Source organism: Xyrauchen texanus, chromosome 20 (genome assembly GCF_025860055.1).
Source record: "Xyrauchen texanus isolate HMW12.3.18 chromosome 20, RBS_HiC_50CHRs, whole genome shotgun sequence".
Taxonomy (NCBI): domain Eukaryota; kingdom Metazoa; phylum Chordata; class Actinopteri; order Cypriniformes; family Catostomidae; genus Xyrauchen; species Xyrauchen texanus.
Genome location: NC_068295.1, coordinates 42,284,134 through 42,307,869, shown reverse-complemented (window position 1 = coordinate 42,307,869; position 23,736 = coordinate 42,284,134). Strand labels below are relative to the sequence as shown.

The 23,736-nt window shown below is 38.3% G+C and overlaps 1 protein-coding gene across 1 annotated transcript; it reads left to right on the top strand.

Annotated features, from left to right (window-relative positions):
• The first annotated feature begins 859 nt into the window (after positions 1-859).
• LOC127660470 (F-box only protein 9) lies at positions 860-22,459 on the top strand. Its single transcript, XM_052150731.1, has 13 exons — positions 860-1,014; positions 1,552-1,626; positions 7,834-7,953; positions 8,094-8,151; positions 8,247-8,346; positions 12,014-12,144; positions 12,219-12,333; positions 12,466-12,584; positions 12,665-12,755; positions 13,292-13,387; positions 13,508-13,601; positions 19,632-19,786; positions 19,964-22,459. Exons 1-13 carry the CDS (start codon positions 1,012-1,014, stop codon positions 20,070-20,072), a joined length of 1,266 nt encoding a protein of 421 aa, XP_052006691.1. The 5' UTR covers positions 860-1,011; the 3' UTR covers positions 20,073-22,459.
• Positions 22,460-23,736: the final 1,277 nt, after the last annotated feature.

Here is a 23,736-nt window from a genome sequence, read left to right as displayed (position 1 = left end):
TGGAAGAAGGGATGTGGAGAAGGAAAATAGCGGCGCTGGATTTCTACGAAATAAATGAAGCTGACTTTTCAGTTGTAATAACCGCATTCTGTTCAAGAGCCTTTATTGACCTTTTATTTTACGAACTCTGAAATTCTTTATTAGTCAAATTAATAAAACTATACAAAAAAGAAGGACCACAACACCCTGTTTGAATCATCCGTGTGATTAGCGAAAACACAGGCAGTCACCAGTAAAATCAACATTTAAACTGTATTTTAATGACCCCTTTCTCCCTTTTTCTGTTTCCTTGCGCAAACAGGGGCTGGCATGTCCCTCTGAGTGACATCTAAAACTATTTTAAGTAGCTTTTCATTTGTAATTATTTGACCTTTTTTTTCAGTCGTCATGCCCCCTAACTAATTAATATCATTGAGACTTGTTTTTGAGTTCCTGCTTAATTATAGGAAAATAATCAATTTTCTTATTTATAAAGATTATGGGAAATTATCAAACTGATCTAACAAATAAAATTACTGTAAAGTTGTTGTCATGTTTTTTATTCTATAGATCTGGCTATGCTTTTCAATTAAATGTCTAGTTGCATGAAACAAGATGTTTAAACCAGAGAAAAAAAAAACACAATATAAAATGAAACATATTTATTTTAAAATAACTTTAGGGCAATACTTTATTTTATTTCATTCAATATACACACAATTAGAAAATAGAATTTTGCAAATACCAGCTAGACTTCCCAATAATTTGCCACAACAAAATTAATTTTGCGGCAAGAGCGAAGAGTTTTTGTTTTATGTGGATGTAAAAGTCATGACGTTTATTTTGAACTCTCAGAGCGGATGTTGTTTTGTCGCGAGCTCTACTGACGCACACTCATCGTGATGGCTGCCGTGTGGCGATTTCGCAACTTTGCCCGCTGTGTCGTCCGTTTCTCTGATCGTGATCTCTAAATTATCCGTAAAAGCACGTATTTAAACGCTATATTAAAAGAGGCCCCACAAATAAGCTGATATGGTCAGTAAAATATTTATTTTTTAAGATTAGCGAGCATGTTAATCACACGCTAACATTAGCTTGTTAGCAGTTATGACGTGTTATAGTCCTGTCACACACCTCTGAATTATGATATAAGTGTTTTACATGAAAACATTCTTAAGTAATCAGATAACCGTGCAGAATTTAATTACGTTGACGCATAATGTCCTTTTGTTGGAATTAAATGGCTAACTTGAGCTTATTTTTGTTTGCTTGTTGACAGTTTACATGTTTGCAAATCACTATACAGTGTGAGGTGTATCTAAATGCATTACGTAAGAAGTTTGAAAATGCCGTACAATGATTTCTCACTGCTGTGGTGCAGGGCGTGTCTAACTCTGAGCTGGCTTCTGATTGGTCAGTCGTGTTTTCCAACCCAAACATGGACTTTGTTATAGTTTATAATCAAATGTCTTTGTAAGATTTGGTTCACTTCATCTAAAGTAATGTGTGTGTAATTTTGGGTACTTAACACAAACATATTTGAGTTGAATTTCCTTTTTGTGTCATTTCTAGGCTGAAAGCAACCAAAATACTGATGGCACTGTTAAAGAAGGGGAAGATGAAAATACAGAGGATTCTAATCTGCAAGTTAGTGAACCTGTTAAGAAGACAAAAGAAAAAGTCTTGGGGTTTGAAATACTATCGCTAACCCTTTCAACATTTAATCATGCACAGGAAATTAATTATAGATATCTTAATTTGCTCTAGTTAAAAAGATCATTCCTGATATCAGCAATGGAATTACAAATAGGAATTTTTTTTTTTTAAATCAGTTATTAGGTTTACATGGCAATTTTTAGATAGCATGAAAAAAATATCTTATGTGTTGCCTCTTGAGAAAAACAAACAAAAAACAATTTCAGATAGTAAAACAACAAATATTAAGTGAGAAAAAAAGTCTGAGGAAAACAAATTTGCAAAACTGTAGGACATAGGCTCAGAAAGGCACTGAGACGCCAAAAAAACATTCACCTAGTGATTTGTTTTTCACCTCGCAGTTCATGGCTTCCAGAATATATTACATAATTAAATAATGAACACCAAATTACATTTATCAAAAATGATTAATTCAACTAATTGTAATAATTAGTTGAATTAATCATTTTTGATAAATGTAATTTGGTGTTCATTATTCAATTATGTAATATAATGTAATTGTAACTTGTAAGAAAGGCTATTACATCTCTTTAATCACTTAATTAATATAGAATGCCAAATCTAAAATGTTGAAATAAAATTTCAGTTTTAAATGAAGTGTTTATATCACGAGTGGACGTTTGCTCTTGTTACAATGTAATTATTGATATGAAAAAGTATATTTTTTTAATTAGTAAGAAGTACACAGCTGATATTGAATGTTGTGTTTTGTGAAATTCCCTCTGAAAATGATTGTACAGGTTTTTGTCAACTAAAAAGATGACATAGGATTGGCACCTGTCATACGAATGGAAATCCGCCACACAATCTCTATTAGTTTATAATCTATAATATACAGTCAGGTCCATAAATATTGGGACATCGACACAATTCTAATCTTTTTGGCTCTATACACCACCACGATGGATTTGAAATGAAACGAACAAGATGTGCTTTAACTGCAGACTTTCAGCTTTAATTTGAGGGTATTTACATCCAAATCAGGTGAACGGTGTAGGAATTACAACAGTTTGTGTATGTGCCTCCCACTTTTTAAGGGACCAAAAGTAATGGGACAGATTAACAATCATAAATCAAACTTTCACTTTTTAATACTTGGTTGCAAATCCTTTGCAGTCAATTACAGCCTGAAGTCTGGAACGCATAGACATAAACAGACGCTGGGTTTCATCCCTGGTGATGTTCTGCCAGGCCTCTACTGCAACTGTCTTCAGTTCCTGCTTGTTCTTGGGGCATTATCCCTTCAGTTTTGTCTTCAGCAAGTGAAATGCATGCTCAATCGGATTCAGGTCAGGTGACTGACTTGGCCATTGCATAACATTCCACTTCTTTCCCTTAAAAAAGTCTTTGGTTGCTTTTGCAGTATGCTTCGGGTCATTGTCCATCTGTACTGTGAAGCGCCGTCCAATGAGTTCTGAAGCATTTGGCTGAATATGAGCAGATAATATTGCACGAAACACTTCAGAATTCATCCTGCTGCTTTTGTCAGCAGTCACATCATCAATAAATACAAGAGAACCAGTTCCATTGGCAGCCATACATGCCCACGCCATGACACTACCACCACCATGCTTCACTGATGAGGTGGTATGCTTTGGATCATGAGCAGTTCCTTTCCTTCTCCATACTCTTCTCTTCCCATCACTCTGGTACAAGTTGATCTTTGTCTCATCTGTCCATAGGATGTTGTTCCAGAACTGTGAAGGCTTTTTTAGATGTTGTTTGGCAAACTCTAATCTGGCCTTCCTGTTTTTGAGGCTCACCAATGGTTTACATCTTGTGGTGAACCCTCTGTATTCACTCTGGTGAAGTCTTCTCTTGATTGTTGACTTTGACACACATACACCTACCTCCTGGAGAGTGTTCTTGATCTGGCCAACTGTTGTGAATGGGGTTTTCTTCACCAGGGAATGAATTCTTCGGTCATCCACCACAGTTGTTTTCCGTGGTCTTCCATGTCTTTTGGTGTTGCTGAGCTCACCGGTGCGTTCTTTCTTTTTAAGAATGTTCCAAACAGTTGATTTGGCCACACCTAATGTTTTTGCTATCTCTCTGATGGGTTTGTTTTGATTTTTCAGCCTAATGATGGCTTGCTTCACTGATAGTGACAGCTCTTTGGATCTCATATTGAGAGTTGACAGCAACAGATTCCAAATGCAAATAGCACACTTGAAATGAACTCGACTTTTGCAACACATGGACATCGGAGCAACCAGTGTTCGTGTCTACCATCGCCAGACACTACTCAAATATAAGACTCATGCAAAAACCAAGCTGCATGATGACCTGCAGGAGGCGCTACGCGTACTCGGCTTGCTGCGGAGACCAGGCCTCCAGCCCTCGGCGTCGCCTGATGCCGGTGGCCGGGGAGAGGACGTCGTAAGCGGTGTGCGAGAGCGAAGCGCGGAAAGAGGGCGGGGGTCCATGCTAGGCTAAAAACAAACCCTAGCCGGCCGGCTCTCCCGTCTATCCTGCTCTCAAATGTTTGCTCCCTGGACAATAAACTGGACTATATCTGACTCCAGCAGGCTACGCAGCTTGAGTTTAGAGACTGCTGCGTCTTTGTTTTCACGGAGACGTGGCTCAGCGACAGAGTTCCGGATGCCGCCATTCAGCTAGACGGGCTCGCCTCGTTTCGTGCCGACAGAAATACAGCTCTCTGCGGTAAGACTCGCGGTGGTGGCTTGTGTGTTTACATCAACACGGAATGGTGCAAGAACTCTATGCTAGTCTCTAGTTACTGTTCATCGCTGTTGGAGCTTGTGACTGTTAGATGCAGACCTTTTTATCTACCACGGGAATTCACCACTGTTTGCATAACCGGAGTTTACATTCCCCCCAGCGCTAACGCTAAGGAAACGCTCTGTGAACTGTATGGGGCTATGAGCGAACTGCAGAACGCTCACCCCGACGGACTGTTTATTGTCGCCGGAGATTTCAACCATGCAAATCTCAAGACAGTGCTCCCTAAATTCCATCAGTATGTGGACTTTGCAACGAGAGGGGCGAACGCGCTTGATCTTGTTTACACAAACATCCCAGGCGCATACCGGGCGGAGCCCCGCCCCCACCTCGGCTACTCAGACCACATCTCTGTTATGTTAATTCCAGCATACAGACCGCTCGTCAGACGCACAAAACCGCTTCAGAAACCTGGCCAGCAGGAGCCATCTCTGCTCTTCAGGACTGTTTTGAGTGTACTGACTGGCACATGATTAGGGAGGCTGCAAAATATGGCGATTCTACCAACTTGGAGGAATACAAAGCATCAGTGACCAGCTACATCAGCAAGTGCAGTGATGATGTCACTTTCTCCAAGACCATCACCACACGCTCCAACCAGAAGCCGTGGATGACTGCGGAGGTGCGCACGCTGCTGAGGTCCCGAGACTCCGCCTTCAGAGCAGGCGATAAGGCAGCCCTAAGAACAGCTAGGGCCAAACTGTCACGGGCAATCAGAGAGGCAAAGCGCGCACACGCCCAGAGAATCCACAGTCACTTCCAGGACAGCGGTGACACGCGGCGCATGTGGCAGGGCATCCAGGCCATCACCAACTACAGGACAACATCAGTTGCCTGTGACAAAGATGCCTCCCTTCCAGATGCGCTGAACGACTTCTACGCTCGGTTTGAAGTGCAGAACGACGTGATGGCGAGGAAGTCCACCCCTCCTCCCAACGACCAGGTGCTCTGTCTTACCACGGCAGATGTGAGGAATACTCTACGTAGAGTCAACCCACGGAAGGCTGCTGGACCAGACAACATTCCTGGCAGAGTGCTCAGAGGATGTGCAGACCAGCTAGCAGATGTTCTTACTGACATCTTCAACATCTCTCTGAGCAGCGCCGTTGTTCCAACGTGCTTCAAGGCCACCACCATCATCCCCATGCCAAAGAAGTCTTCAGTGTCCTGCCTCAACGACTACCGTCCCGTCGCACTTACACCCATCATCATGAAGTGCTTCGAGAGGCTCGTCATGAGGCAGATTAAGACCCAGCTGCCCCCTCACTAGACCCACTGCAGTTTGCATATCGTTCAAACCGTTCAACGGACGATGCCATCACCACAACCCTCCATCTGGCCCTCACCCACCTAGACAATAAGGACTCATACGTTCGAATGCTGTTCATAGATTTCAGCTCAGCATTCAACACAATCATTCCCCAGCACCTGATTGGAAAGCTGAACCTGCTGGGCCTGGACACCTCCCTCTGCAACTGGATCCTGGACTTCCTGACTGGGAGACCTCAGTCAGTCCGGATCGGGAACAGCATCTCCACCACCACCACACTGAGCACTGGGGCCCCCAGGGCTGTGTGCTCAGTCCACTGCTGTTCACTCTGCTGACTCACGACTGTGCAGCAATGCACAGCTCGAATCACATCATCAAGTTCGCCGATGACACGACCGTGGTGGGTCTCATCAGCAAGAACAACGAGTCAGCATACAGAGAGGAGGTGCAGCGGCTGACGAACTGGTGTAGAGCCAACAACCTGTCCCTGAATGTCGACAAAACAAAAGAGATGGTTGTTGACTTTAGGAGAGCACAAGGTGAACACACTCCGCTGAACATCGACGGCTCCTCTGTGGAGATCGTCAAGAGCACCAAAATCCTTGGTGTTCACCTGGCGGAGAACCTCACCTGGTCCCTTAACAACAGCTCTATCACCAAGAAAGCCCAGCAGCGTCTCTACTTTCTTCGAAGGCTGAGGAAAGCACATCTCCCAACCCCCATCCTCACTACATTCTATAGAGGGACTATTGAGAGCATCCTGAGCAGCTGCATCACTGCCTGGTTTGGGACTTGCACCGTTTCGGACCGCAAAGCCCTGCAGAGGATAGTGAGGACAGCTGAGAAGATCATTGGGGTCTCTCTTCCCTCCATCAAAGACATTTACAAAAAACACTGTATCCGCAAAGCAACCAGCATTGTGGACGACCCCACACACCCCTCACACAAACTCTTTACCCTCCTCCCGTCTGGCAAGAGGTACCGAAGCATTCGGGCCCTCACGGCCAGACTGTGTAACAGCTTCTTCCCCAAGCCATCAGACTTCTCAATACTCAGAGACTGGTTTGACACACACGTGTCCTGAGTTGCACTTTAATAACTGTCACTTTATAACTGTCTGCTACCTCAATAACTGCTATGTGCATAGAACATTATCTCATAGTATGTTATGTTTACATTTTTAGAAACTGTCATCTTTTTGCACTACTGAGTACTGGTCGGCGCTGCACTGTCTATTGTCCTGTTCATTGTCAGTAATTTGTTGTACTGTCCTGTACTTTTTGCACATGTTTGCACGTGCACTTTATATAGGTATATATAGGTAGTTTATATAGGTATTTTATTTCGTTGTGTTGTCTCATGTGGTCCTATGTTGGTCCTTTGTTGTTTTTATGTAGCAACATGTACTGTACTAACTGTATATGGTTGAAACGACAATAAAAACCACTTGACTTGAAAAAGATTAGAATTGTGTCGATGTCCCAATATTTATGGACCTGACTGTATATCTATATATCTCTATGTGAATTATTTTTATAGTCAACATGAAATCCAAATCAATTTATTTGCAATATTATCACTGGTCAGTATAGATCCAATGCACATTTGCTTTATTGTGCACAATGCATCTGTGCATGTTATATCAATATTATAAAGTAAATAAGGTATTGCCTAATTGGTTATAGCAATTAAGTCTTAAGGGGTTCTACCTGAAATACAATTTGAAATCTGCCCCACTATTTCTCCAAACTTATTTGTAAAACAAAATTGGAGCTGTCAAAATGAAGACATGCTCAACGTTTGAGGAATGTTCAACGTCATGTTCAAAGTTTGAGGAACGTTTCTCTCAGTTTGAGAAATATAGAATCTGCTGTAGATGAGTAAAGAACATTTTGCACATCATCCACACAAATTAACGAATCTAATAATTACACATTGTCATTTTAGTTTTCTTAAACAGAATGTGTGAGCATGTTAACTTTGGAAAATAATGTGTGATTTTAATAGATTGACAGAAAATATTTGTAATTCAGTAATCACGAACAACTGAAAACTCATTGGGGATTTCTTATGAACAATAAGTGTGGTATTAGAAGTGATTGAGGATCTGATTTTTGATGTTTCAGATGGAGCTCAGTGTGTTTAGGGCGAAGTGGATGTCTGAGCTTCTGCCCAGCTCAGGAGGAAGAAGCCTTTCAAAGACTGCTGACCTGAAGAGGATACAGGAAATAGCTAAAGAGGAAAAGGTGAGAGGTCATCATGAATATTCATAGTGTTCCTTTTGCATTTTAAGTCATGATGACTTAGGCAGTTGTGACCTTGTCGTGTTAACATTAGGATGTGTTATAATTAACCCTTTCTTGATTGTGAATGTGTGTTCTCATAGGCCCGAGAGCTGTTTTTAAGAGCTGTTGAGGAAGAACAGAATGGAGCCGTTTACAAAGGTTTTTTTTTTTTTGGCTTTCGTTTTGTTCATGTGTTATGTAAACTACAAGAACAAAATGACTGGAGTAATTAATTTACAATTTTAAATTTGCAGCCATCAAGTACTATAAGAGTGCAATGCTGCTGGTCCCGGACATTGAGTTTAAAATCAACTACAGCAGAACTCCCGATCCAGACCGTGTTGGTGGGAGCTAGTAAGTCAAGTCATTTTTATTTGTATAGTGCTTTTCACAGTACATTTTGTTTCAAAACAGCTTTACAGGAAATTATGCTTTAGAAAGTGTCTGAAGTGTCTGTTTTAACTGTCATATGTTGTTTTGAAAATTTCCCTCTGTCAACAAAAACTTGGAAATATCAGGGATTTATTTTGTTATTTTTTTGTACGTTTTTCAGGCCTGGAAAAGACCTGAGCATTTCTTTGAAAATAGTTTTTCCTATTTATGGTCTGCTCAAAAAAATATTTCATGTTGAAAACCTGCTTGCCTAGTAATCCTGCCATTGTGATGTTACATGTTTAAGCAAAAAATAAAATAAAAATGGTGGTCTGAATCAAAATGTTTTTTAACAATCCTTGTCTAGAAAAATAACTGGTAATGCATGAATAAATCTGAATAAACGGTAATACTTAATGCATGGAAATTCATCTGTCAAAATGTGAGGGAACCACACATTATCCAAACTTAATATTCTTACAGTGGCAAGAAAAAGTATGAGAACCCTTTGGAATTAGCAGTTTTCTACATTAATTACTCATAAAATGTGATCTCATCTTCATTAAAGTCACAAGTGTAGACAAACACATTGTGCTTAAGCTAACAACACACAAACAATTGTAATCTTTCATATCTTTATTGAACACATCCGATTAAACATTCACAGTGCTGTGGAAAAAGTGAATTCCTAGGCTAAATATGACAAAAATAAGCTAATTAGAGTCAGGCATTGGCAAACCTGGCATCCAATTAATGAAACAAGATTTGAGGTGTGGGTTAGAGCTACTTTGATTTATAAAAGGCACTCAAACATTTTGAGTTTGCTATTAACAAGAATCATCTGCTGACATAGACAAATCGGTTGCTATCAAGAATGCTTTGCATAAAGCTGAAAAGGGTTACGAAGTTGTCACAGAGTTTAGATATTCATCTGTCCACAGTTGCACACATTTTCTATAAATGGAGATAATTTAGTACTGTGGCTACTCTCCCTAGAAGTGGTCATTCAGCCAAGATCACTCAAAGGGCACACAGCAGAACGCTCAATGAGGTAAAAAAGAACCCTAGAGTGACAGCTAAAGACTTGAAGGAATCATTGGAACTGGTTGACATCTCTGTTCATGAGTCTACAACACGGAAAACATTAAACAGGCACGGTGTCCATGGCAGGACACAACAAAGGAAGCTGCTGCTTCCCAACAAAAACATTGCTGCACACATTAAGTTTGCCAAAAACCACCTGACACACTCCACAACACTACTGGGAAAATGTTTTGTGGACTGATAAAACTAAGGTTGAATTGCCTGGGAAGAACATGCAGCACTATGTATGGCATAAAAAGGGCATCGCATACCAACAAAAATATAATCCCAACCGTGAAGTAATTGTGGAGGAAGCCTCATGATTTGGGGCTGCTTTTCTGCTTCAGGGTGGCTGTGTTCCAGTTGAAGATCAGTAGAAGTTGAGCGGCTTTAAAAAAACTAAATTCACCTTTTGTAGTGGCTCAGTCAGAAGTTCAGACCTTAACCCAATAGAGATGCTGTGGAATGAATGGAGAGAGACGTTCACACCAAACATCCTTTGAATATGGCTAAGCTGAGCAATTCTGTAAGAAAGGATGATCCAAAATTCCTTCTAAACGTTGTGCAGGTCTAATCCACAGCTACTGGAAACATTTTATTGAGGTTATTGCTGCCAAAAGAGGATCGACCAGTTATTAAATCCTAGGGTTCACTTACTTTTTCACAGAACTGTGAATGTTTCATGGGTTTTCAATAAAGACATCAAAGATTATAATATTTTGTGTGTTGTGTTTACTTGAGTTTTGATGAAGATGATATCACATTTTATGACTAATTAATGCAGAAAACCAGCTAATTTCAAAGGGTCCCTATATATATATATATATATATAATATATATACACACACACATTCATACATACATACATACATACAGTTGAAGTCAGAAGTTTACATACACTTAGGTTGAATTCATTAAAACTCATTTTTTAACCACTCCACTGATTTCATATTAGCAAACAATAGTTTTGGCAAGTCGTTTAGGACATCTACTTTGTGCATGACATGAGTCATTTTTCCAACAATTGTTTAAAGACAGATTGTTTCACTTTTAATTGACTATATAACAATTCCTGTGGTTAAGACGTTTACGTACACTAAGTTAACTGTGCCTTTAAGAAACTTGGAATGGTGTCAAGCCTTTAGGAAATCACAGTATCTGACAAGTGAAAGGCTGCTCAGCAAGAAGAAGCCACTGCTCCAAAAATGGCTTAAAAAAGCCAGACTACAGTTTGCAAGTACACATGGGGACAAAGAAATGTCCTCTGGACTAATGAAACAAAAATGTAACTTTTTGGCCATAATGACCATCGTTATGTTTGGAGGAAAAAGAGTGAATCTTGCAAGCCAAAGAACACCATCCCAACCATGAAGCATGGGGGTGGCAGCATCATGTTGTGGGAGTGCTTTGCTGCAGGAGGGACTGGTGCACTTCACAAAATAGTTGGCATCATGGGAAGGAAAATGATGTGGATATATTGAAGTAACATCTCAAGACATCAGCCAGGAAGTTAAAGCTCGGTTGCAAATGGGTCTTCCAAATGACAATGACCCCAAGCATACCTCTAGTGTTGAGGCAAAATGGCTTAGGGACAACAAAGTCAAGGTATTGGAGTGGCCATCACAAAGCCCCGATAGAACATTTGTGGGCAGAACTGAAAAAGTGTGTGTGAGCAAGGAGGCCTAAAACCTGACTCAGTTACACCAGTTCTGTCTGGAGGAATTGACCAAAATTCCAGTAACTTATTGTGAGAAGCTTGTGGAAGGCTACCTATTTGACCCAAGTTAAACAATTTAAAGGCAATGCTACCAAATACTAATAAGTGTATGTAAACTTCTGATCCACTGGGAATGTGATGAAAGAAATAAAAGCTGAAATAAATAATTATCTGTACTATTATTCTGATATATCACATTCTTAAAATAAAATAGTGATCCTAACTGACCACACCTGACAGGGAATGTTTCTTACGATTAAATGTCAGGAATGATGAAAAAAATGGGTGTACTTCTGACTTCAAATATATATTTATATAATGGGTCCATTTCATAATTTTTTGTATAAAGAAAATTAAGCCTATTTTTAGGACCAAACCTAAATTTTTAGTACTGTAACATTATCATTGTGAATATTAATGGCATTTCCCCCACCGTAATGCAAAAAAAAAAAAAAAGTACTTTCCAGGGTTCCTACAATTGTGTTTTTTAGGCCTAAAGTAAAACTGTTTTTTTTTTTAATTCATCATCTTAACATTGCTCTTGATTTAAGATTGTGTAGATTCAAACTTGCTAACAAGCCATTTGTGAGTAAATCATTCTTTTCAGTAGGATATTTTAAGTTCATTGGTCATTGGTTCACTGAATGGTTCATTAAACCATCATTTCCAGAAATCTCAAATGACTGGAAAAGTCATGGAAATTGATTGGTCAAAAAGGGTGGAAACTGACTTTCTTTATTAATTAGTTATTTCCTCAACGATTCTTCTTTTTGTTATATTTACCCATTTTTTACTAAGCATGTTTTGTTCCATTATAAGATAAATATTTGATTGTCCTACTCTCTTTAGTTTGGAGGAGAATGCAAATAATGGTGAGATTGATGATCTACTGACATACTTCCAGCAGCAGCTCACACTGGAGGACAGCACTATGAAGCTGTGTGAGCAGGACACAGACACGTCACATGTGCATATCTCAGGTAAATCTCACACTGCAGCAACTGTCTCTGGATTTTACGGCCTCATTCCAAACTCCCTCTCTTCATGCCCACAGCATTGCCCTTTGAGGTGCTCATGTATATCTTCCGTTGGGTGGTGTCATGTGACCTGGACCTCCGAGCCTTAGAGCAGCTGTCACTGGTGTGCAGGGGGTTCTATATCTGTGCCAGGTTAGCTCTCGCACATTCACCAAATACCAGACTAAACCAATTTACATACTAGCAACCACCTAGCCATGCCCTGTCTTCTTCAGATAATGTAAAGTTCTAGTTTGCCATACAGTTGTAGGTCTCTTCTTGCAGGGACCCAGAGATTTGGCGGTCAGCCTGTTTGAGAGTGTGGGGCCGGAGCTGCACCAAAATGCTGCCTTTTTCATCCTGGAGGGAGATGTTCTTAGAGAGGCCACGTGTACGCTTCGATGGTAGGTACAAGTGTATGAGCGTCTTCTAAGGTATATGATGCATTTACAGTGTTGAATGATGCATTCATGGTTTTGTGCAGGTGTTTACATCAGTAAAACATCATACATCCGTCAGGGCGAAGAGTCTCTTGATGGTTTCTACAGGGCTTGGCACCAGGTGGAGTTCTACAGGTGAACTTTGGCCTTTACTGTACCGTAGTCTCTGGCTTCGTTCATACTTCACTCAAATCCGATTTGGTTTTCAAATTCGTTCTTTAGGACTGACTGATCACACTTTTGTGATTCAGTCGGATTTGTTTGTTCAGACAGAAAAGTCAGAAACATGAAATGCAAAATTTATGAGTGAATATAAGCAGGTAGAATTTTATACATTCAAGCATATAATTTGTCCAAAACTGCACTCATTTACTATTCACTACATAGTAAATGTCACATGGTTCACTATATGCTTACTTTTTGCATCCTGAATGACAAGCAAAACTTTATGAATTCAGATCTGTCCATTCAGACTGAGAATGAACAGTGGATTTCATGTGGGTTTTGTTTTATTGAAAAACAATAGTCTTTGAGTAATTTTGTCTTATTTTCGATTAAAATATCAATACATCTTTAAATAAAAATATGCTGATATGCATTTTTGCTGCCTGTTTGAACAAAACGTATTTTGTTTAGTGTTGTCGAAGTTAACACTGATTTCATTGTTTCAGGTACCTCCGCTTCTTCCCTGACAGTCAGGTGATGATGTTGACCACACCTGAGGACCCTTTGGTCACAATTCCAAGGTTGCGCAACAAGAACTCCAGGTATGTTTGAATTTCTTTGTCATGAGCCTAGATAACAGACCTTTGAACTTGACTTTGCTGATAGTCTAGGCCACCTCACATTTGTGTAGTTTAATCATGAGAGTTGTTTCATTTCCACAGGATGGATTCCGTCTTGTTTGGCCATTATCGGCTGTCCCAGGAAACAGACAATCAAACCAAAATCTATGTTGTGGTCTCCAAAAGAAAAGAGGAGGTTGGTTTGCCTGTTAAGACTTTGTGCCGTTTCATTTAACAATGGTATTTTGTAGAGCACAACATTAGGGTAAAAATCCCATTCATTTTCTCCATAGAAAAATAGATTTCTAACCAAACCATAGAGAGACAATCCCACCATGAGCTCTGAAGTTAAGTGATGATATATGCTTTTGTTCAAGCCATTGATCAGTGTAATTTCACCTTCATAAAAAAACAAAAACAAACATGTTTACTTGTCGGAATTCAAATAAAGAACTACTTTACCCATAATCCCAAAGAGAGATCCTGGCAAAAGAGATCAGCAGTGAAAGTCCACTCCCATGAATATATTTTTGTATATATTGTATTTCTTATACAGTATATCTGAATATTATGCCATAAATTGGGCTGGGTATTGATTCGATTCAAGTTCAGATTCGATTCCTGTTCTGTTTCGATTCGATATTGATTCATAAGTGTATATTTCAGTAATAATGACCCTTTTGCTTACATATGAAATACAATCTCTCCTAGCTAATGATATTAATTATACAGGGGACCTTCTAACTATGTAGAATTTAAAAATATACATTTTATTAATTATATTTTATTCATTTTTCATTATTTTGGTAACATTTTAGCTTTTAAAAATTAACAAATCAATGTATTCAATCAATAAATATATTATATTGCATATATTATATTTTGTTACATGTTTATTTTTTAATTGCATAATTTGTACTATTTACAGGTAGTGTTGTCACAGTACCAAAATTTCAGTACTCGGTACCAATACCAGTGAAATTTCACGGTACTCGATACCATTTTCGGTACCAAAGCAAAAACAGGTTACTAAACAACACTCTTTTATTAACAAAGTCTACAAAACATTAGCAGCAGAACTAAGAACAGAAATATGCCATTGAGCAACACTTTAATTTATATATATTATGTTTTAATTATAACAAAACTGAACAATGTATACTTAAAGTATTTTTGAACACTTATATAAGATTTGCTTCAACTTTTGCAACTTTTACTTTAAGTTTTAAGCCTAAATATACAAGCATAAAATAGAATGAATAAAAACTATTTCCAAACTAATGTGCAAAGTGCTCTCTTATTAATAAAGCTGCATATTGCCAATTTTCTTCATGATAAGAAATGCATAGTGAGTGACATATATATATAGATATTATGATTAAATAAGTCGCGAGCAGTCGCGTTCTAATTTATCTGCATTTAGCGTGCGCGCACTAGGGATGAGTGTCCCCGAGGCAGAGTCTCTCTCAGCCGGGTGCAGTTTTAATCTGTACCCATTAGATCGGGATATTCGCGCAACTCATAGAAGAGGCACCGACCACACAGAGAAATGCAAGTTTCTGAGTTTATAGTTATTAACATGATCTGCTTCTGTATTATTTGAACTTTAATAAAGCAATTTTACTGCATTTAAGATGTTATGTTAAAGAACTCCGCCTCCGCCTATTCCACAACGGTACATGCTTCTGAATGTACTTTTTTTTTTTTATCATTCCCTAATATTTTGGGATCCACATAAAATAAACTGTGAAAGTTTAGAGTGCATCTGGACTGATCTGTGTAATTCTTCCTCCATCAGGCGTGAACTCCTGCTCTCGCACGTCATTTACAGTTTATTGTGATTTCATGTTACGTTAAATGAGATCAAATGACTATTCAACAATAAACATTTTTCTCGTCAGTTTTGTATTTTCGACGATGTCGATAATGTCGACTAAACGTTTCAGCCCTAATGCATATGATAATATGCTTTTAAACTCACCTGCTTTATTTGCTTGAATAAATCCGGGTGTCTTGTCTTTCATGTGCTTTATTAAGTTTGATGTGTTTCCTCCTTTCGTCAGAAAATTGTGAAAGCAGCGTTTACAAATAGGTTTTTGCTGATCTATGATGTTTCCCTTTTCAGCAGACTAAAATGCAAATAATTTCCAAATTCTAATTTTTCCACTTTTCTTTTCGACATGATTCAGTTAAGGCTCCGCAGCAGCTTTCCTTGCCGCAATCTTTTGCTTGTTGTGAGCGTTCGAAAGTTCCCGCCTCTGCGTGGGTACCGGGTAGACCCGGCACTCGGTACCCCGGTACCTTCAGAAATTCTGGTATCGTAAAGAATTTTTTGTTTGAGTACCGACTTGGTACCGGGGTACTGGTATTTTTGACAACACTATTTACAGGTATTTACATTGATTTGTTGAACACGTGCAAAAAAAACAGTACTGTGTCTTTAAAGAAACCTGGCATTTCTGTAAAGAGAGTTTGCAGATGACTGCATTTAACGAGAGAGACTGTATCTCATCTGTGCTGCATTAATATCTAACTGTAAACAACAGAAAGAGTATTAAAAGATACATTATTTAATGAAAATTCGGTTGTGTGGATCTCGTCTTTGAACAAATTCGGTTGTATGGATCTCACAGAACAAATTAAATCATAATTCTCAACAAGCAGTCAAAGGATCTCACCACTGAATACTCCACTATACTACACAATCACTTGAAATCTTAACATTTATCAGCCAGTTGCCAAATATTGTGGCCAAAAGTTTGGAATAATGTACAGATTTTGCTGTTTCGGAAAGGAAATTGTTACTTTAATTCACCAAAGTGGCATTCAACTGATCACAGAGTATAATCAGAACATTACTGATGTAAAAAACAGCACCATCACTATTTGAAAAAAGTAATTTTTGATCCAATCTAGTCAGCAGATATCACTCCAACACTTTATTCTTGAGTAATCATGCTAAATTAAGTTGAATGCCACTTTGGTGAATACAAGTAAAAATGTCTTTCCATAAGGACAAAATATGTACATTATTCCAAACTTCTGGCCACCTATGTAAATTTTTTGTCACAAAGCACAAAATTTGGTTGCAAATGCAAGTGATTTCCTCTCATTGTTGTGGTGGGTTGCACATTGAGTAAAAGATTGATCTTGGGATTTAAAAATCAATATTGAGATCATTCAAATGAAGATCGCAATGCATCGGGAAATCGATATTTATACCCACCCCTAGCCATAAAAATATATATATTCATTTGATACGTTTAACAAATGACTTTAAATAAATTGTTTTACAATAAAATATTTTTTATTCGATTACATAATTTGCAATGCTTCATGGATTTTGGGTTTATTCCCTCATGGACAAAATTAAGTACACAGTCTTGGATCATTGTCTTAATGTTTGGATTTCATATACTTTTCAACTTTTTGAAGATTTTTTTTTTTTAAATCCCTAAGGTGAATATGAATGGGAAAAAATACTTCTGGAACCAAGACCACTATAAAAGTAGTGGGCACTTTGGCATAGTGGTCTGCTACCCTTCCCAGACGGGACCCAACAAACTGTTGGGTTTCGGGCCGGGTTTGGGTCAGTTTTTCCAAGTATCAAGTTCGACTTGGGTTCAGGTTTGTAATTAATAAAACATTCAATATAATACGGTCTACATTTATTTACATTAAAAAAAAAAATCTGAATTTGATCTTAGCTTGTTTTACGCACTTGCACTCAGACACGTACAGTGGCAATAAAAAGTATGTGAACCCTTTGGAATTACCTGCATTTATGTTTCCATTTGTCTTAAAATCTGTTACAATAGTGAACAAACACAATCTATTTTACTAATAACACACAAATTATTGTATATATTGAATACATCATTCAAACATTCACAGTGTAGGTTGGAAAAAGTATGTGAACCCCTAGGCTAATGTCGTCAACAAAAGCTAATTAAAGTCAGGAGTTGGAAAACCTGGCATCCAATGAATGAAACGAGATTGGAGGTGTGGGTTAGAGCTACTTTGACTTATAAAAAGCACTCAAACATTTTGAGTTTGCTATTCAGAAGAAGCATTTGTTGACGTGGACCATGCCTTGCAAAAAAAGAGATCTGAGACCTACAATCAAGAATTGTTGCTTTGCATAAAGCTGAAAAGGGTTACAAAGTTATTTTGAAGAGTTTAGATATTCATCTGTCCACATTTAGACAAATTGTCTATAAATGGATATGATTTAGTACTGTGGCTACTCTCCCTATAAGTGGTCATCCACCCAAGATGACTCAAAGGGCACACAGCAGAATGCTCAATGAGGTAAAAAAAAAATAACCCCAGAGTGACAGCTAAAGTTTGAAGGAATCATTGGAACTGGTTAACATCTCTGTTCATGAGTCTACAACATGGAGAACATTAAACAGGCACGGTGTCCATGGCAGGAAACCACGAAGGAAGCCACTGCTTTCCAAAAAAACATTGAGACACTACAAAGCTACTGGGAAAATGTTTTGTGGACTGATGAAACTAAGTCTAAATTGTTTGGGAAGAACACTTACATATGGTGTAAAAAGGGCACCCAACGGTGAAGTACGGTGGAAGGAGCATCATGGTTTGGGTTTGCAATGGGGCCATCTGCCATCATCGAGGGAAACATTACTTCCCAAGTTTATTAAGATATCCTACTGGATAATGTCAGGGTTGCTGTGTGCCAGCTGAAGCTCAGTTGAAGTTGAGTGATGCAGCAGGACAATGAACCTAAATATTAAATTAAATCCACTACACAATGGCTTAAAAAAAAGAAGAAGAAGAAAATCCACCTTTTAGAGTGGCCCAGTCAAAGCCCAGATCTTAACCCAATAGAAATGATGTGGAATGAACTCAAGAGAGCCATTGACACCCAACATCCTAAGAGTATGGCTGAGCTGAAGCAGTTCTGTAAGGAAGAATTTTCCTAAATTTCTTCTGATCATTGTGCAGGTCTAATCCACAGCTACTGGAAATTGCTGCCAAAGGAGGATTGACCTGTTATTGAATCCAAGGGTTCACTTACTTTTTCCACAGCTCTGTTAATGTTTAATGGAATGTGTTCAATAAAGACATTGTGTTTCTGTATACTTGTGATTTTGATGAAGATGAGATCACATTTTACAACCAATTAATGTAGAAAATCAGCTAATTTAAAAAGGTTCACATACTTTTTCTTGCCACTGTACGAGATAGGGTCTGTTTACACCGAACTTGTTTTTGCATGCGCCTGCAATGTTTTTACATTTTTTCAAATGTAAACACATGCTGGACGGATGTCTTTGACCATTGCGTCGAGTCTCATACAGGACCACGGCATTTTTAGACCATATTAATAAAAAAATAAATGTAATAATAATAAAAAAAAATATTAAGCACAGATGTCACAAAGATTCAACATTCTAAAGAAGTTCAACTTCACGTTCAGGTTGGGTCTTCAACCTAACTCACATGCAGACCTCTACTGTGGCCAGGGGTGCCGCCAGGAATTTTGGGCCCCATGACAAAAAAATCGAATCGGGCCCCTTCTGCGCAGCTGTTGTCACCACATCTCTAGGGCCTAACTTTGCCATCAAAAGCTTTACGTAACTCTAATCAAAGGCTTGCAACTGTCTTGTTTCTTGTAGTTCAATACTAGTACTACATGCAGGTTGAGGTAAGCTACTCATTGTTTCTAACTGCATCCAGTACAGACAGGAGGTTGTTTTTTTTTATTTATGTCATAATGGTCATTATGTGAGAAAATTATTTGTCATTAATAAATATTTCATTTTCTTTTTTTGTTATGGTAAAAAGAGCAAGAGAGACAGAGAACCCCACACAGACTCCCTGGAATGATGCTAAGTAATTTACACGATGTTGCTCACCTTCTTCACAGGGACAGGGAGGGGTGCAGTTATGGGGAAACTGGGGTGCTGCTGACTCATCTGTTGTTAAGTCTGCTAAAAGGGGCATGGACAATGATTTAATATGAATATCTTGCTAAAGGTTTCCCTGCACTGATTAAATGTTGATGAAATGTAGGCTAACACCTGCAGCTAGCTAACTTATTATTATTTTTTTTTAGCTAGCTAGTTTATTTCACTAGCTAGCTAAAAAAGTTAGGAATGGTCCTAACTTTTCCCCCCATACGGTGCCCCTGACTGTGGCGCTTTAGTAGTTTACTCTTTCATTTGCAGTAAATGATGTGATTGTGATCTTTGAACAGAAGGTGGCAGAATACCAGAGGAGCCGGTTCTGCAGGCGGACCCCGGCACCTGACGTGGATCACTCCTTCCATGTAGGACTTCAGTTGTCCTCTGGAGGGCGTCAGCGCTTTAACAAGCTGGTGTGGATCCACCATTCCTGCCATATCACCTACAGGTATCTCACCCATCTACATTTCACACTAGATTTAATGCGTTTGAATTATACTGAATTATTAAAGTTATCATTATAACTTGTGAGCTATATTACGAGTCTTCTAAAGCCATACAATAGCTTTGTGTGATGAACATACTGTGGTCTCCACTTCACTTTCATTTCCTTCTCCTCACCCAGATCAACTGGAGAGACCATTGTAACCGCATTTGAAGTGGACAAAATGTACACGCCTCTGTTTTTTGCACGAGTGAAGAGCTACACTGCCTTTTCCGAGCGCCCACTGTAGGATGACCCGAGCGATGCATGCAGAACCTGGACCCTCAAGGTTTTCACCTCACTGCCACGTCCGTGTGCTCTCCTTACTGCTTCCAGCTCCGCACTGTTTCTTATGAATGTACAAGAGTGCTGTGACATTTTTAGAATCCTACAATCTTAACTGCAGCTACAAGCATTGCATTTGGTTTTCAGAAATAGCATGTTAAAAACAAAGATACTAACTGTTCCTTAACTGTTGCACTAACAATTGTTTTAGTACTTTTGAGGAAATTCTTTTACTGATTTACTGCCCTCAGCAGTCTGTTTCCAAACAGTGAGATCATTTTATATTTTCACAGAACAGATTCTTACAAAAGGTGTTTTTACATGGACCTGTTAATTAAGATCATTCATTCGTTAATTTAAATTTAAAACACCAAAACTTAAAATGTGTATCTTAAATGACTCTGATTTATGTCTCACAAGTCTAAACATAACACAAAAATTTATTGGTTAATTTCAAGTCAAACTAAATAAATAACGAAACGAATGACTTGCGGTTTCAGTAAGTTTTTGATTCACTAGCTGATAAGAGTCATTTATTTGGGGGTTAGCATGGGATGTTTTGCAGTGTAGATACAAAAGAACTGATTAATAAAAGTTTGTTTTCCCAGAAAGTAGTGCTGTATATTTTGCGGTGTAGATTTAAAAGAGCTGACTCAAAAAGAGTCATTTGTTTGGGAATCGGGCTGTATGGTTCATGCTGTAGATTCAAAAGAACCGGCTCATTTGATTCACTTGTTCGGGAATTGGGCTACACTGGTTGTGTTGTATGTTTCACGCTTCTCATTTACTAGTGGTGTTACAGTGACGCTGGAAACACTGTCAATGTTTTTTAGTATGGTGTCCCATCCGCATCGCACAAACAATGCACATTTGAGAACCGTTAATGGAACCAAAAGTCACAAAAATTATTGTTTCTGGCATTGGAAAAATAAAAATGGAAGAATCAGTTCCCAAGTCAAATGTTGCCTGATACATTGTCATCAAAATTGTCCCTATTTGCATTCTTAATAAACATTCCTAGTTTGATTGTGCACAATTCATAACTGCACCTTATTCCAAAGAGGGGGGAAATGTTTTTTCATAATCTTTTAATAAAAATGTAAAACGTTCGCTGTCTGTGAAATGGCTTTACTTTTCAGCTGATGTCACCAAGCCCTTTTTCCAGTTCTGGGTGCATTCTGGTATGTAACTCACTCTTTTCAGTATCCAAACAATTCTCAAAGGATACCTTATTTCTTCTCATTGAATATCCTGTTTCCCCCTGAAATATGCCAGATTAGGAAACATTGCAAATTGAAAACATTTCATGTTGACTTAAAAGTGCAGAAGCTGTAGTACGTGGACAGAATTCAGTTCTGCATGATGCACAATGAAATCAGGTCCAGCATTTGAAGAGGACAGATATTATCCAACTGTAACATGCTCAGAGATTTGGGATTTTTTTTATCTGTCACATAAAATTTAAAAAGGGATTATGAAGTAAAATAATATTATTTCTTATGTGACACTGACAAAAAGGATTCAGGGTTCTCAGGGTCACGGGAAAGCAAATATCATGGATTAGATTTCAAGACCTGGAAAATTCATGGAAATCTAAAACTAAATATCATGGAAATGTCATGAAAATCACATTTCTACAGTGAATATAAATGTAAATAATCAGAAGTATTTTATTGGGCTAGAAATTGCTCTCATCATTCAGTAATCGTGAATGACTGGAATATTCATGGAAATTCATTGGCCATTGGCAGTGCCCTCCTCTTTGGCACCCTCTCAGCAGGTGGGCCCTATGTGATGCTTAGGAACGGCCCTGATTACCCTTACCTTTCTGATTCTACCTGAGTACTGAATATATCACGACATGAACAGGTGACTGCGAAACCTGCCCTCCACCACAAAGTGTGCATCGCCATCTAGTGGCTAAGGCGAAAGGTGCAGGCAATTATATGGCTCCTTCCAGGGCTGGAGCTAGTGGGGTGAAATGTAATGATTCTAGTGGTCCAGGGGGCCCCACAACAAATTCTAAACTGTATTTTTTTAATAGGAAAGGGGCCCAGATTAACTTGCCACAGCCCTGACTCCTACAGTTAGTTCATTTGAACTCATGTTAACAAATGGATCCTTAATGTAAAGTGTTACTGAAAAACCTTTTAATATGCTAAATTTCTTCATATGGTAAGTTATGAATACCTGAAATCAAAAAGACAAGTAAACAAACACTGATGCCGAATGCATTTATTACAAATGAAATTCTCTTTGCTTATTAATGTAGAAATGTTGGGTAGTAACAGATACAATTATGTAATCAGATAAATATATATATATATATATATATATATATATATATATATATATATATACAAAAAGTGTAATCAGATTACAGTTGTTATCTGAATTACTTTTTATGGATTACGTGATTCCATTGTTTTATTACCAATTTAGATTGCATAATTTTCCAGCCGGGTAACACTCCATACATTGTTTCTCATTTGGCCACATACAGAAATAATGCAACTTTTAAATGGACACTGGTGAAAATAACTGAGCAAGCAATGCCATCTTTGCCTTACAAAATCATATTCCTTGGACAAATACTTCACATCCAGTCTTAAGAATCGTAATGTACTTTAGCATTAGTTATAGTTCATTTTATTTCTGTATTTAAGGCAAAAGTGTAAGTGTTGGAGAAAAAAAGAACCCACCGTTCCATAATCAGATGCTCTTCAGTAAAAAAACTAAAATCATTTTAGAGGTGTGGGTCACATGCTACTTTGTTCTTTTGCGCCATGTAGATGCACAGGATGGCAGAAGCAGCAGTGCTGCGGTCAGTAAATCATGGCAGAATTAATTATTATTGTTTTTTTGTGTGTGAGATATTATATATTAACATTGTTCCTGCAACATCACTTTTTAGGATTTGGATGACATTTGGATGTCTTTTAAAAAATACAGGCATAATTAAAATGTTTTATGTATTTATGTAACAAAGATAAAAAAACAGAAAATAAAAGAACAATGTAAGTGTTGAGTTATGGTTCAGCTAGCGTTGCATTCAGAGGAAAAGAGTGGACGATAGAGATGAGTCATCTTTAGCCGTTCTTGGCATATTTATTTTCAACTGCAGACACATCATTCTCATGGTCGAACAGCATAGAATAATATATATTTTTTAACTACGGTAAATCAACTTGGACAAACATAATGATGCAAACGCGTCCTCCATATCTTGCACTTTAGTGCCCTCTTGTGGCATAAACATATGCACAACACAGAACAGTACAGCACTACACTACACAATGTACAACTGAGGACATAGTGAACATACTTTAACACCCCCACTTGTACTCAGGTTGCTATACTTTAAGCAAAAAAACAAAAAAAAAAACAGAATGAATGTGGACCTTTGTCATACACATATCAATCTCCAAAAAGAGCACCTGCAAATCTCTTCAGTTTCAACTTATTCACAGGTTTGGTCATTACATCAGCAATCATGTTATCAGTAGAACAATACATCAAAGTCACTCTTCCCTCATTCACAGCAGACCTGATAAAGTGGTACTTTATGTCGATATGCTTACATCTCCGTCAGTTTATAGGGTTTTTGGCGAGAGCGATTGTTCCCTGAT

Bases quoted from the DNA above. Each gene is read 5' to 3' on its own strand.
- LOC127660470 (XM_052150731.1), top strand. The intron at 8,347-12,013 runs GTAAGTCAAGTC...TACTCTCTTTAG, and splicing joins GACCGTGTTGGTGGGAGCTA to TTTGGAGGAGAATGCAAATA. The intron at 13,602-19,631 runs GTTGGTTTGCCT...ATCTTTGAACAG, and splicing joins TCTCCAAAAGAAAAGAGGAG to AAGGTGGCAGAATACCAGAG.